General features: G+C 38.1%; 1 protein-coding gene across 2 annotated transcripts in view; it reads right to left on the reverse strand.

Moving 5' to 3' along the window:
• Positions 1–14,154, reverse strand: part of TTN (titin) — a 279,196-nt gene that overhangs the window by 85,291 nt on the left and 179,751 nt on the right. For both annotated transcript variants that reach the window (XM_077154303.1, XM_077154302.1), the window contains 30 exons: positions 12,799–12,896; positions 12,152–12,320; positions 11,793–12,059; positions 11,423–11,689; positions 11,062–11,340; positions 10,560–10,968; positions 10,331–10,455; positions 9,969–10,235; positions 8,913–9,182; positions 8,521–8,823; positions 8,120–8,422; positions 7,672–7,859; positions 7,466–7,580; positions 7,076–7,360; positions 6,824–6,975; positions 6,009–6,156; positions 5,671–5,848; positions 5,393–5,514; positions 5,013–5,300; positions 4,563–4,859; positions 4,230–4,416; positions 3,634–3,749; positions 3,250–3,549; positions 2,750–3,049; positions 2,552–2,657; positions 2,256–2,452; positions 1,869–2,174; positions 1,492–1,770; positions 515–814; positions 111–413 (listed from right to left, as the gene is read on the reverse strand). In XM_077154303.1, coding sequence (XP_077010418.1) covers positions 111–413; positions 515–814; positions 1,492–1,770; positions 1,869–2,174; positions 2,256–2,452; positions 2,552–2,657; positions 2,750–3,049; positions 3,250–3,549; positions 3,634–3,749; positions 4,230–4,416; positions 4,563–4,859; positions 5,013–5,300; positions 5,393–5,514; positions 5,671–5,848; positions 6,009–6,156; positions 6,824–6,975; positions 7,076–7,360; positions 7,466–7,580; positions 7,672–7,859; positions 8,120–8,422; positions 8,521–8,823; positions 8,913–9,182; positions 9,969–10,235; positions 10,331–10,455; positions 10,560–10,968; positions 11,062–11,340; positions 11,423–11,689; positions 11,793–12,059; positions 12,152–12,320; positions 12,799–12,896 — 6,924 coding nt within the window. The remainder of the gene's footprint in view (positions 1–110; positions 414–514; positions 815–1,491; positions 1,771–1,868; positions 2,175–2,255; positions 2,453–2,551; positions 2,658–2,749; positions 3,050–3,249; positions 3,550–3,633; positions 3,750–4,229; positions 4,417–4,562; positions 4,860–5,012; positions 5,301–5,392; positions 5,515–5,670; positions 5,849–6,008; positions 6,157–6,823; positions 6,976–7,075; positions 7,361–7,465; positions 7,581–7,671; positions 7,860–8,119; positions 8,423–8,520; positions 8,824–8,912; positions 9,183–9,968; positions 10,236–10,330; positions 10,456–10,559; positions 10,969–11,061; positions 11,341–11,422; positions 11,690–11,792; positions 12,060–12,151; positions 12,321–12,798; positions 12,897–14,154) is intronic.

Below are 14,154 nucleotides of genomic sequence, written 5' to 3' on the forward strand. Positions count from 1 at the left end.
CATGATTAAAAATAACGATTATTTTAAATTCTAATTAAAATATCTGAAAAAACAATTATCTTCATTTACTTTACAGTGGGAAAGTGGAAACTTCATTAAACAAAACCTACCTATAGGATCTAAAGCTTTGGTTGGTGGAGTGGCCCGAGAAGGTTCACTAATTCCAGCAGCATTTTCTGCTCGCACACGGAATTGGTACTCCTTTCCCTCCTCAAGTCCTTTTGCTGTATAGGTCAGCACTGGTACCAGGTGTTCATTGCATCTCTTCCATTTGTCTTCACCCTTAGCAATCTTCTCTATGATGTAACCCATTATCTTGCTTCCTCCATCATACAAAGGTGGCTTCCATGTAACAGTCATTGCCTTAGCTGTCGGATTATGAACCTCAACATCCACAGGTGGATCAGGGGGTTCTGAAGAATAAGAGGAAACTGTTAAGACAGGGAAACCACCTTTTTAGCATAAAAAATTGCCTATTAATTCCTAACTGTACTCCACTCATGGGAAAACTTACGTTTTGGATCTTGAGCAATGATTGGATTTTTCAGTTCAATATATTCACCTCCACCAATTTTGTTGACTGCCTTAACACGGAAGAAGTATTCACCATTTGGTATGAGATCTTTTACAGTCCAAGACAGTTTGTTCTCACCAGACATGACTGGTATATATGTCCTCCTCCCAGCTTCTCTGCGTTCCAGGACATAATGAAGAATTGGGCTTCCACCATCAAATTCTGGAGGTTCCCAGGTTAACTTACAAGAACTCTTGGTCACGTCACTTGCCTTTATATCTCTGCATGGTCCAGGCAGGCCTATTACAAATAAAATTGATAATTACTATTGTACTCCTGAAAACTCAGCATATTTAAAGTGCAATATTTCCCAAAGTTGGGCTATTTGCATAATCATTCACCTGCTGAAGTGGACCTCACACTGCAGAGCATTTAGCATCCTTGGCCCCTAACTAAGAAATGTCAGTAATATCCCCACCAGTGTTTGTGTCAAGCAAAAATGCCTCCACAAAAGAAATGGATATGTCCTTTTACAGACTGTGGTGGTAAATACATAGCTATGTGATTATACCAGAACCACTGATTGTTTTACTTAGGATGGATTGTATGGTGTGTGAATAAAACTTTTTTTTTAATGCCTCCACAAATGTCCAAATCCATCTGAAGGTGATGTTGCAGAAAATGTTACCACCCCTAGTTGAGAACGCTATGTGGAAAAATGTGAATTTATATAATAAAGAAATGAACATTGGTCATTTACACATTCTTTGTTCATGTCATCTTATTTAAATTAGTACTGCATGTGCAAATAATTAAAATTGAGGTGCATTAATAATTTCATCTCTTTAGAACTGCTTTACTTCTCATATAGAAACAAATAATCTGAAGGGACACCGTGAAGCCATTTCTACCTAACACTGTGACAGAATTTTCCCAACATGTGGAGAATGCCTATTGTTCCATCAGAGAATGATTACCTATGACTTTGACATTGATCGAGGCAGTTGCTGATCCAAGATTATTCTCCAGTGTAATGGTATAAACTCCAGCGTCTGCATGGACACTCTTGGGAACTTCAAGGTGTGCAGAGATGTGATCACTCTTCATAGTTAATCTATCGCTTGCTTTAACTTCTTTGCCATCTTTATGCCAACTAACAGTAGGCACTGGGACAGCTCTGAAGGGAACAGGAATGCTTAACTTTTCACCTTCGATAACAACAATGTCATGAGTCTCCAGATCAATTGTTGGCTTGCCTGTAAGATATAACCCAAGAGAGAACAAAAGAGTATGTTAAAATACAAGGCATGAATAAAGCCTATTTCATTAACTACAAAAAAAATGGTGTTCTTACAGTCTGGGTCTTTGGCAACCACATTTTCGGAGATTTCAGATGGCTCACTAACACCAATAGCATTGACAGCTCTCACTCTCAGGACATACTCCTTGTCAGGAACAACACCTTCTTCAACCTTGAATTTCAAGTCTTTTATTGGGCGAGAATTGACTCGCATCCATTTCTCAGTGCCTACTGGGCACATTTCAACGTGGTATCCTATAATTGGACTTCCACCATCTTTTTCTGGAGGTTTCCAAGCAATGGCAATGTGCTTTCTCCCAGCATCAGTCACGTGTAGGTCAAGGGGAGGTGTAGGAGGGCCTAAGAAGAAAGTGAAACATTCACATCCATGGCCTCATCATTAAGCTCTAGCCTATCTTTTCTATAATCAGCACTACTTACTTGTTGGATCTTCAATTGACAGAATTTCTGTCGGCTCACTGGGGTGACCAACTCCCGCTTCATTTTCTGCCCGAACCTGAAACTGGACCTCTGTTCCTTCAATGACATCAGTCACCCTGAATTTACAGTCAGGTCCTGATGTCTTCCCAGCTTTCACCCATCGGGTACCTAACTTTTCTTTCTTCTCAATGACATATCTATTTAAATAACAAAGAAGTCATTAAGCATGAATGAAACAATCTAAAGATTTTGTAGCTGAGGATAAATTAGGCTTTATGAATTAATTCAAATTCTACCTCTGTATTGGTTTTCCGCCATCATTTTTAGGGGGCTCCCACTTTAGGTCAACGTGTCGTTTAGTGACATCAACCACTGCCAGGTTTAAGGGTGGTCCAGGGGTGGCTGAAAGCAAAATATTCCAAGATTATAAAAACCAGAAGGAAAAGTGGTAATTGCTACAAACGATGTTATAAAGATTAAGTTAGAGAGCATACTAAAAGTGTCTTTGGCCAGGACAGAGTCTTCAATTTCACAGTAGTCACTTTGTCCTATAGCATTTTCTGCAGCAACTCGGAACACATATAAAGAGCCCTCTGTCAGTGGAGTTACTGTACACTTGGTGTCCTTGACAGTTGTGTCCACTGTCTGCCAGCCTTTTCGCCTCACATCTCTCTTTTCCACAATGTAATTGGTGATAGGGGACCCGCCGTCTTTCTCAGGTACTGTCCATTTTAAGTCTGCTGTATTTTTTGTGATATTAATAACTTCAAGCCAGCGGGGTGGTGATGGAGGATCTGAAGGAAAGAAAAACAAATTCAAATTTTTATTGCCCTCAATTCAGTCTTCACAAAGTGCCCAGGTAGTAATTATTAAATAACATAGCAATGAAAAAAATATATAGTAATGAGTTCTTTTTCTTTTGTCTTTACTTATATTATAGTTCTCAAACCTATTTTAGAATAATTTATATGCCCAAAATATCAAGAGGACTTACATAGTTTCTCCCGGCAAAGTACAGGGTCACTGGGCTCACTGGGTTCACTCTCCCCAGCCTTGTTCACTGCTCTAACTCGGAACGAGTATTCCTGCCCTTCCATGAGCCCCGGGAGCCTGTGCTGTGTGGTGGGAACTCCTTCGGCCACTCTGACCCAGTCATCTGTTCCAGTCTTCAGCATTTCAATGACATAAGACTCAATCTTAGCCCCACCATCATGTTCTGGCTTTGTCCAATTCAACACTAATGAATTTTTGCCTACATCTTTCACAGTTGGTTTGCCAGGGGGCCATGGAGGATCTGCAAACAAATTAAGACATTCATTTGTAAAAGAGGAGTTAACATAAGTATCAAAATAACCACAGAAAATTATATTAATGGTACCTATGGGATCCTTTATTAAGATCGGTTCACTTGATTTGCTTGGCTTTCCAGGTCCAGCAAGGTTTTCAGCCAACACACGGAATCTGTATTTTTTCTTATTGGTGAGACCCTTCACTCTAAATTGGGGGGAGGGGGGAAATGCATATTTAACACCAGAAGAAGCAGAAACCTATGTTTATTTTACATAGAAGAGGCTAATAATTTTAAATTTTGGAAAACTGATTTAGAAACTTAACTGAAAATATTTCAGTATAGATTTAAAATTGCCTTTTAATTGTCACACACCTTGGAATTGGCTAAATATTATCAATTTAATAATGATATCTATAACAGTGATATATGGTATATATAATATACCATAGGACCAAATACTTTGAAACTTCCAGAAAGTTAATTATTTTATGGTAAATTTAAAATGTTCCCCTGAATGGAATTTCTATCTCTTTTGAAATTATATAGTAATTGAAAATACAAGTAAAAATAATTTTTAAAATCTCATAATAATATATAATCACGTGTAATCAAAAAGGAATGCTAGAGAATGAAAAATTGAATACAGTGCTGCTTTAACATCTTGATGGTAATTTTGGGCCTACCTGAATGTTGTATCCTTTATTGGCATTTTATTGCATCTAACCCATTTATCAGTATCAGGGTCTAATCTTTCCACCCAGTATCCAGTGATTGGACTGCCACCATCATCATCTGGCTCACACCACGTGAGAGTCACTGCATCTTTAGTTATATCAGAAGGTTCTAGGCGAGTTGGAGATCCTGGTGTATCTATAGACAAGAGAGTGATATAAAGTATTATATATGTCATATATACATGACACTTAAATCCAAATTTGACACAGCATCCAGATTTTGTTTTTGTTTTTGTTTTGGGGGGCTTTTTCCTTTGGTCAAATGAAAAATGAGAAACTTACCAAACTGATATTTGGCTGTTATTGGACTGGCCTGAACTGGCTCACCAACACCATACATATTTTCTGCAGCTACTCTGAAGAGGTATTCTTTATTGGGTGTTAATTTGGTTGCCTTGAAGTTTGTGTCCTTGACAGTCGAAGAGAGCTTGTGCCACACGTCACTGTCAGTTGCTTTTCTCTCCACAACATAGTTTGTGATTTTAGATCCTCCGTCATCTCGTGGTGGGTTCCATGTTAGAAGACAAGACTCATTGGTCACTTCTGTGATGTCAAAAGCAGCTGGGGGTCCGGGTTTATCTATGGATGACATTACACACACAGAAAAATGTTATTGTTGTTTAACCATATTTATTTTTAAAAAGTAGCTGAAGTGGGTTCATGTATTTATTTTTTACATGGGCAGGCACCGGGAAAGGGTTCCTTTATTTTTAAAATGAGAATCTCCCTTACCTAAAACGTTCACTTCCACCACGGCAGTAGCCCGGCCACAGACATTTACTGCCTCAATGATGTATGTGCCAGTGTCACTTCTCTTACTGTCAAGGATAGTCACTGTTGATTTTTTAGGAACATTTTCAATGGTGATTCTTTGGTCCTGTTTTAGAAGCTTATCGGCCTTTGTCCAAGTAATTTTAGGCTCAGGCTTTCCAGTTACAGTGGCAGGAAGTTCAATCTTAGTTCCAGCTTTTACAGTGAGTCCAGCAAGGAGTTTCACATCAAGGAAAATTTCTGGAGCCTCTGAATTAGGAAAGATTATTGATGGTATTAGCAAGTTCAACTAAAATTCAAGTCAAAGGCCTGGCAGATGAAACAAAACCCAAAATAAGTACCCTGTGAATCCACAGCTTGGATTTCATCTGTGGGCTTGCTTGGTTTGCTAGCACCTTGCCTGTTCAAGGCCTTCACACGGTAGGAATACCATTTGCCTTCTTCAAGACCTGTTACTTCCATTCTGTCAGAACACAAAAGAGAATATTTTACTTTCACGTCTATAATCTGTTCCATTGTATAGTACTCACAATCTCTCCCAAATTCTTATCCCTGCAATAGTACTATTCGTTACATTAATTCTGGATTGCTTTGACATTGTTAACTAATGAAAACTTACTTTGTTTCTGCAACTGGTTCTCCACAGGCAACCCATTTATCAGAACCACGTGGACATTTTTCAACTATATATCCTTTGATGCGTGAACCACCATCATGTTTAGGTGGATCCCATGTTAGGAAGATGCTCTTGGCTGATCGATCTCTCCATTTAAGGTTCTCTGGGGGATCAGGTACCGCTGTAATATTTTAAAGAGACAATCAGTCTTAGATAGGGCCACTTGTGGAATCATCTCCATGTTGCCAACCCCTGGCTTTTCTCCACAACTTCACCTCCAAGGCTAAATGCAAAAACAGGCAAGATGAAGGTAGGTAAGAAATCATCAAGAATGCACTCACTCGCAGGAGCTGACATATTTACAGGCTCATCAACATATGCAGGTTCTCCAGGACCACACTTGTTACAAGCGCAGACTTTAAATAAATATTCTTTTCCTTGAACAAGATCAGGAACAGTGAATTCTAGGTCGGTCACAAGGTCCACAACCTGGAACAAAGAAATAGTTAATTCGTTATTTCCCAAGAAAAACTTCCCCAAATCAAAATACTTTAATTATGAAAGTTGCTTTGAACATTGAATAATCATATATTTATTTCATGTAAAGAAAATTTGCAAAATAAGAGACATAATATTTGGCCCTCAGTCTGAGATCAAGCTGTTTCAGATTTGTACACATTAAAAAGATAGCAAATATAGGTTCTGCCAGCTTGGTTGTTAAAAATGCGATTTTTGAATCAGGGTAAAGAACAGCAACCAGTATAATCTGAGGAGGCAAGAACAGCAGACTAGATGAGTGGAAAGGACCATGACCATGAGGGATTTAAATACTATCCATAGAATGTCTGTAGCACAATGGGGACACCCCGAGTACTCATCAGGTACCAAGAGAGCACGTCTGTTTTATTTTGCATTTTAACAAACCTAGTTGAAAATTTGGTTAGGCTCACAAAATAAGGCAATTACAGCAAATCTTGGTTGAACTACCCTGGAGACATTAGCCTCACTACAGTTTTTTTTTTTTAAGTTGTAGGTACCTCTTTGATGAGCTAAAGATATAATATTTGGCACCTATAAACTTTGCATGGCACTTCACCGTTCTCAGATTTTCCCTACTCTCTTTTCTGGAATTGGTACATCGCTGCTCAAAACTCACTTTAGTCCAGGTTTTCCGGCTGACTTCCCGTTTTTCAACAACATATCCGGTTAGTGGACTTCCTCCATCATCATCTGGTGGTTCCCATGTCAAATGTACCGAGTCCCTGGTTACATCATCAAATTTCAGTTCTTTGGGTGCACTTGGGCGAGCTGAAAAAGAATTGCAGTTAGTAGTTAGTTTCATTAATACCTTGACAAATATTTATTAATACTGTCCAGCCACTGTAGCAATAAAACTTCAGCTCCTTACCAATTACATTGACGTTAATTTCACCAGAAATGGCTGTCACAGGATTTTCTAATTTCAGTGTATAAATGCCCTTGTCTGGACGTTCACTTGGAGAAATAATAAGTTCAGCATAGGCTGTTAAGGTCTTCATTTTCACACGGTCCCCTGCTTCCAGTACTGTATCTCCGAAAGACCAGGTTGCCTTTGGCCTGGGATAGCCTGTACTTGGAACCAGGATCTTGATAGGATTTGGGACAATAACTTCCAGACCATCTTTAAATGCACTTAAATCCATTGTTGGTCCAACTACCAAGAAGAAAAATCAGTGAGTTTCCAGTTCCATATTTAAGTCCCTGGTACCCCAAAATAATATGTCCTGTTCATAAATCTAAAAGTAAAATATCTGTTTACCAAATGCATCATCAGCGGTTAGAGGACCAAGAATTTCAGATGGATCTGAAACACCAGCTTTATTTTCTGCAGATACTCTATATAAATATTTATTTCCTTTTTGTAATCCAGTAACCTGAAATTAGGAATCAATATTTGTAAAAAATGTATAAGTTTAAGTCCAGGAGCATATTCTGAATATCTTCTTTTAGATGCAAATGCCCTACCTTGTAAGTCAGTTCAGGGACAAGTTTCTTGTTGCAACGAACCCAATCATCTTTTCCTTCTTCACATCGCTCAATTATATAGCCCAGGATTGGGCTTCCTCCATCTTTCACAGGAGGTTCCCATGTGAGCTGAACAGATGACTGAGTCTGGTCTGAGGAACCCAGGTTGATGGGAGGACTTGGTCTCTCTGGAATGAAAGAAAGAATTGGAGCATATTTTTTAATGTAATGGCAATTTTCTAAAACAATGCTGCAAACAATCCTACTGTTCTCATTAAAATAATAGGCTTACTGAATTCAATAAATAAAAAAAAAGCCATGATCTGGGATTCTACAATTTGTATCACATTTTCTGACATCTACTTTAGTATTAACTTCGATTTATTTTACTTGATAAGTCTAATTTCTGGATTTCACACAATTATTTCTTCTTTTGTGACAGGCTTACCAATTGGATCTGCAACTTTGACAAAGGGTGTGGCTGCACTTGGTTTTCCGACTCCAATTCGGTTTTGGGCTCTGACCCGGAAACTATACTCCTGACCTTCTACCACATCAGTGACAGTTGCAGACAGATCTTCAGCTCTTACTGTCATGGCAGTGTCCCACCTGATAGAAGTCTTGTCTCTTAATTCAATGACATAGTTTGTGATCTCAGCACCTCCATCATACTCTGGTGGTTCCCAGGTCAGTGAGACACCAAATCTATTTATATCAGTGATGGCAACATTCAAAGGAGGGCCCGGAACATCTGGATTTCATCACAAAGGAAGAAAATATGGGATTTGGGTTATATCACGCTTAAAAGCAAAGACAAGCTAATGTGAAATTTACTTTAAAAGTTCTTACCATATTTACTCCTTGCTTCTACAGGATTGTTGGTTTCTACCGGTTCCCCAGTGCCAACTCTGTTTCTTGCACTTACACGGAACAGGTACTCAACTCCTCCTTTTTGTAGTCCAGTGACAGTAAACTCACAACTGTCTGCACGGTCAGTGGCCAGAACCCAGGTCTTTCTCTTGATGTCACGTCTTTCAACAACGTAACCTATGATTTTGCTTCCACCATCAGTTAATGGCTCTTCCCAAGCTAGGCTTACTTCACCATCAAACGTTTCTGTCACATCTAAGTTACGAACGGGCCCAGGAACATCTGAAATTCACATGTAGAAGAACTTTTAGTATGTTATCACACCTTTTGTTGGGCTTTATCGATCAAATCTGAGTGACTCAAAGGCTTACCAATAACTTGTAAATTGATGAATCCTTCTGCTTTTCCATATTTGTTCTGAAGCACAATTTTATATCTTCCTCTGTCTCCTTTCTTGGCTTCTAAAATTTTGAAAGATGTTTGTTCAGCTGTAGTATCAACGGTTTTTGAAGATAGAGGTTCATTTTCTTTAAACCACTCAGCTTCTGCTTTGGGGTAGGCATCATATGGCACCACCATTGTAAGAGGCTGGCCAACATCAACCACCAGGTCTTGATCAGCAGTCTTGATTTTAGGTGCAGCTAGTGAGAAAAAGACCATGTGTGTGCTTTTGAGTTATTTGTTGTGGTCAAGCTACATCACAGGTTCTTTACTATAGATTTATTAGCAAATACTGGTTTCATAAGCTTGAAAGTATGTCAATAAATTTGGCATTTAACTAACTGAATTGGAGTCCTTACAGCTTATTTTGTAAATGATCAGAATCTGGAGGGTAGAAGATTAAGGATGGCATAAGATTTAAAAACCTCCATTCTATGCCAAAAAATAATAACAGAGAATCCAATACAATGCAAAACATTTATTTTGGATAGAACATCACATACTTAGCCCAAGATAAACTAGGCAAACTTTTTCTTATGTATAAGAGGCACACTAATGGCTTTCTCATAATGATAACCCATCAAACTGTCTTATAAATTTGGGTCAGGACCAGAACTGGCCCAAGAGGTTGCAAAAGGGTTTGCAAAGTAGAATGGGGGCTGTCTTCAGTCTGGGTTTGCTAAAAGACTTTCAGGGCAACTGTTTAATTCTAGGAATCTAAAGAATAAATTCTAGAAACAAATGAATAAACAGCCATCATGTGCTAGGAACAGTCCAAGGTTCTGGTATACAAAGCTGAATGCTATTGATTTCCTCTTACTTGGGAAGCTTACTTTGTAGTAAGAGAAATTAAAATAGTTAACATGTATGTTGGGCTTGAGCACAATAAAAGACTTTCATGAGTGTTAATTTTATGAACTGTGAAATCTGAAATGTGCATAAGATCTGTGATACTGTGAGGATACTTTAACATAGAAGGGACTTACATGCCAGTTCAAGCTTAGCTCTAGCTTCTTTGTCTTTGGCAATAAATCTGTATTCACCCTGGTCACGGGGCTTAATATCACAAATCTGTAGCCGGTGTATCTTTCCTTCACTCATCATTTGGTGTTTGTCACCCTGGACAACAAGTATGTTATTTCTTAGCCACTGGACTTCCACCTTATCTTTGTTGAGCTCAGCTAAGAAGACAACATCAGCACCAGGGGCTTCAAGGATATCTTGAGGAGGTCTGATGATCTCAACAGGGATTTCTGAAAAGAAAATGTGAGATAAATACAGATCTGTGTGTGTCCTGATTAATGGTTTGTTAACTAATTATAAAATTGTACTTTCACTTAATACGTACCTTCCACAAAAAGTCTAGCTCGAGACTTCCTGTCTTCTACTCCGCAAGCATATTCACACTCATCATCAAGCCTGCAATCTTTTATAATGAGTCTGTGTGTACTGCCATCTTTTTCAAATTTGTATCTAAAAGAAGAGATTGAATTATCAGTTAGCTTGCATAATGACCAGTAAACAGTCAATACTGTGTATACAGCTGTAGAAGTAGAGCATAAGAAGCATTTGCTTACTTTTTGCCTTCTTTGATTTCTCTTCCATTTCTGTACCATTTCACATTTGCTTTCTCTCTGGAGAGCTGGCAGGAGAAGACAGCATCATCAAACTCAGTGACTGTCTGGTCTTCCAAGTGTTCCACAAACTCTGTAGGAGCTTCTATGATGAGAAGCTCGGCAACAGATTTATCTTGTCCAGCAGTGACAGTGTATTCCCCTTCATCTGGGAAGCCACAGTCTTTAATGATAAGAGAATGCTTATACTTATCAATTCTGTACAAAACACGGTTGTCAAGAGGCACTTCTTCTCCATTTTTGGTCCACTTCAGTGTTACATTGAGACGATTCACCTTGCACCAGAATGTGACGGACTTCTTCTCCATTGTTTCAATGTCCTTTAGTGGTTCAATAATCCTAAGATCTTCCTCTGTTTTAAAGGAGAATAATCATGTTCATTTCAATTGTTTTCATAACAGATAAAGACTTAAAAAATATCTCTAGTGCCATATAAATTACTAACCTTCTACTATTAGATTGGCTGCGCTCTTAACATTTTCACCTCTATGGTTGGTCAGAGAGACATTGTAGTTGGTTTGGTCACCTAACCGTGCATCTCTAATTCTCAGAGTGTAGACCAGGTCCTTTTGGAGAATAATGTATTTTGCACTATCAAATATGGCTTCTTCATTTCTGAACCATTTTGCTTTGGCACCTTCAGTATTGACTTCACAGTGGAAGGCAGCTTCTTGCTGTTCTTTCACACGCGTGTCCTTAAGAGGAACTACAATCCTGAGTTTTTCTGAAAGCAACCAACAAGATTTTACATTATGAAGAAGGATTAGAGGAGTAGGTATAGACACCAAAAGCAAGAAAAAACTTACCAATTACTGTTAAGTGAGCTGCTGCCCTCGCTGCTCCAACCATGACTACATAAGTGCCCATGTCTTGTAATGTGGCATCTTTAACAACTAGGATCCTCTTTTTGCCATCAGCAATAACATCATATTTGTCTCCAGATTCAAGAGTCTTATCATCCCTCTTCCACTGGACTTCAAAGCTTTCCTTTGATATGGTGCAGACAAATTCAGCCTTTTCTCCTTCGAGTATTTCAAGATTTTGAGGCTTTGAGATGAATTCAGCAGCAAGTTCTGGAAAGACAAAGTCGGAAGATATTTAAAACTTATATATTTGCACCTTACACCCCCACAAATGTTAATTAAAAAAAATAAAACATTAAGGTCATGTTCATACCATGTACTTTGACTTTGCCATCAGTTCGAGAACTTGGAAGTCGGCAATTGTAGTTACCAGCATCCTCAAGGTGAGCATTCTGAATGATCAGGATTCTTTTTCGTCCATCAGTGAGTATTTCATATCTTCCTGTTTCAATGATCTCTTCATCCCCTTTGTACCAAGTCACTTCTGCTCCAGGCTTGGAGACTTCACAAACCAGTTTTATGGTATCTGTTTCATTAACTTCAACATTGGCAAGATTTTTTGTGAAAACAGCTTCTTCTTCTGCAAAGAGAATTGAAAAACCATTGAATTAAACTGGCAGTTATGATTTTTTCCAACACATATACCTCTGCAAAACAGGGCTCCATTCTTACCTAGTACTGTCAGCATGCCAGAAGTTCTCGCTGTTTTTACTTCACAGGAATATTCTGCCTCATCCTCCAGGAGGCATTTGTTAATGACAAGGATGCGTACTGCTCCCTTAGAAATGATGTCATATTTTTTGCCCTTCTTAATTTCAACACCATCTTTAAACCAATGAACCTATATTTAAGATAAATTGATAAAGAATATTATTATCAGTTATTAAAACTAATGGAATCATGTAAGTTGAGACCCAGGGCCTTAGAGATCATGCACACCAAACCCTTCGTTTTCCAAATGTGCGAATTGAGACTTAAATTTGAAGAAACTTGCCAATGGCAGTAATGGCAACTGGAAGTACTTAGTTGAGATATACAAAAGCTGATATTTGACTGTTTTTGACCTAAGAAAACAAATTTCATTTGGTTCAAACTAATATCTGTTTCTTTATTGGATTCAATGTTTGTCAAGTAATAGAAGATGAATAATACTAAAAATTAAGCAATTAAACCAAGTATCTACTTCATATTACGATGATAATCTTTAAATGAAAGTCAAGATCAGAGATAGGTTTAATTGACTTCCCCCCAATTCTGTCTAGACAAAAAAACCCCAAAGTTTTTTGACTATATAAGATAAAGGGAATAAAATCACAAACCTTAGCATTTTCTCGAGAAATTTCACACTCAAACCGAGCCATTTCTTTTTCTTTAACTTGTAGATCAGTGAGTGGTCTTAAGAATTCCACATGAGGAGCTGTAAGAAAAGGTTATTGGAATTCAAAATGAGGTTTCTGGAAGTTTACTCTGATAATACTGTGATACGTAGTAAGAAAAAGTGAGTCTTTTGCAGGGCCTTTCCATTGTAACAGGCTACAAATGACTTCGAAATTATTTGGAGTTCTATTCAATATGCTTTTTTATATATTCCTATAGTTTACATAAAATGATGTGGTATATTGTATGTCCAGCTAGAACATAGCCAGCTCAGTTCTTCTCAATGATAGTGGGAAGAAAAATCTTCATTGATACTTCTCCAGAGTTGGAAGTTGACATTGTCAAAGAAAGCACCAGAAGCAAAGAAACATTTTATTTTAGGCAGTCAGCACAGTCTTTGAGAAATTAGCAGAATTCGATGATAATGCAGCTTGAAGCTCTATGACCAACCTTGTCTATGGCTAAAGGCATGCGTCTTCAAAAGAAATCACAAACATTCAGCTTTTTTTATTTTTTTTTTAAAAAAATCAGTTTCAAAGATGTCACACTTAAGTCAGGCATAAAATCTATTAGTGCAACAAATAGCGTGTTTTGTACTGGAGGGTGATTGGGTTTTTTACAGCTGTGGTTTCATTTATCCTCAGAATTAATTCAGCTGATGCGTAGCATTGGGACACTGCCTCCTTGCCCCTCCTTTTTTCAAGGCTCCTTGTGAGTGCCTTCCAAGATGACCTTTCTTGATCAGTAAGATTTTGGGGCAAATGCTAGCTAAGAGGCTTGAAGATATGCTCATTGTAGTTAAGCCTTCTTGGAGTGGAGGTAGATAAGAAGGGAAAGAAAGAGATCCAAGAAACGATTCTGTCACAGGCTAAAGCAAAGCAACCACAAAGTAGGAAGAAAGTACAAATTACAAGATGCAAGCAAGCATAATCAAAGAGACTATATTCTAGCTGTTGACAGATGGGAAGCAACTAAACCAACCAACTAAACACTGCACAAAAATACACACTGAAAAAATGTCTCCACTGGACAAATAAATGAAAAAATGAGCTAGCATGCAGCCATTTGACAAAAGGTATTTTTCATCAGAGGAAGAAGTAATGCTAAAACCATTAGAACTTTCTCCAGGAGACTCAAAAAAAAAAAATCGATTATCACCCCATCTTCTTATCCATTCTTATTTTCAGAGTTAGAATTACATGGATGAGCTTTATCATATTACAGTGGATCTCTGGCATGTTGATTTTCAAATCAAAATTTCTTGCTCATTTTCTAGTTGTTTCCTACACTTGAGAATT

This window comes from Tamandua tetradactyla, chromosome 3 (assembly GCF_023851605.1).
Source record: "Tamandua tetradactyla isolate mTamTet1 chromosome 3, mTamTet1.pri, whole genome shotgun sequence".
NCBI lineage: Eukaryota > Metazoa > Chordata > Mammalia > Pilosa > Myrmecophagidae > Tamandua > Tamandua tetradactyla.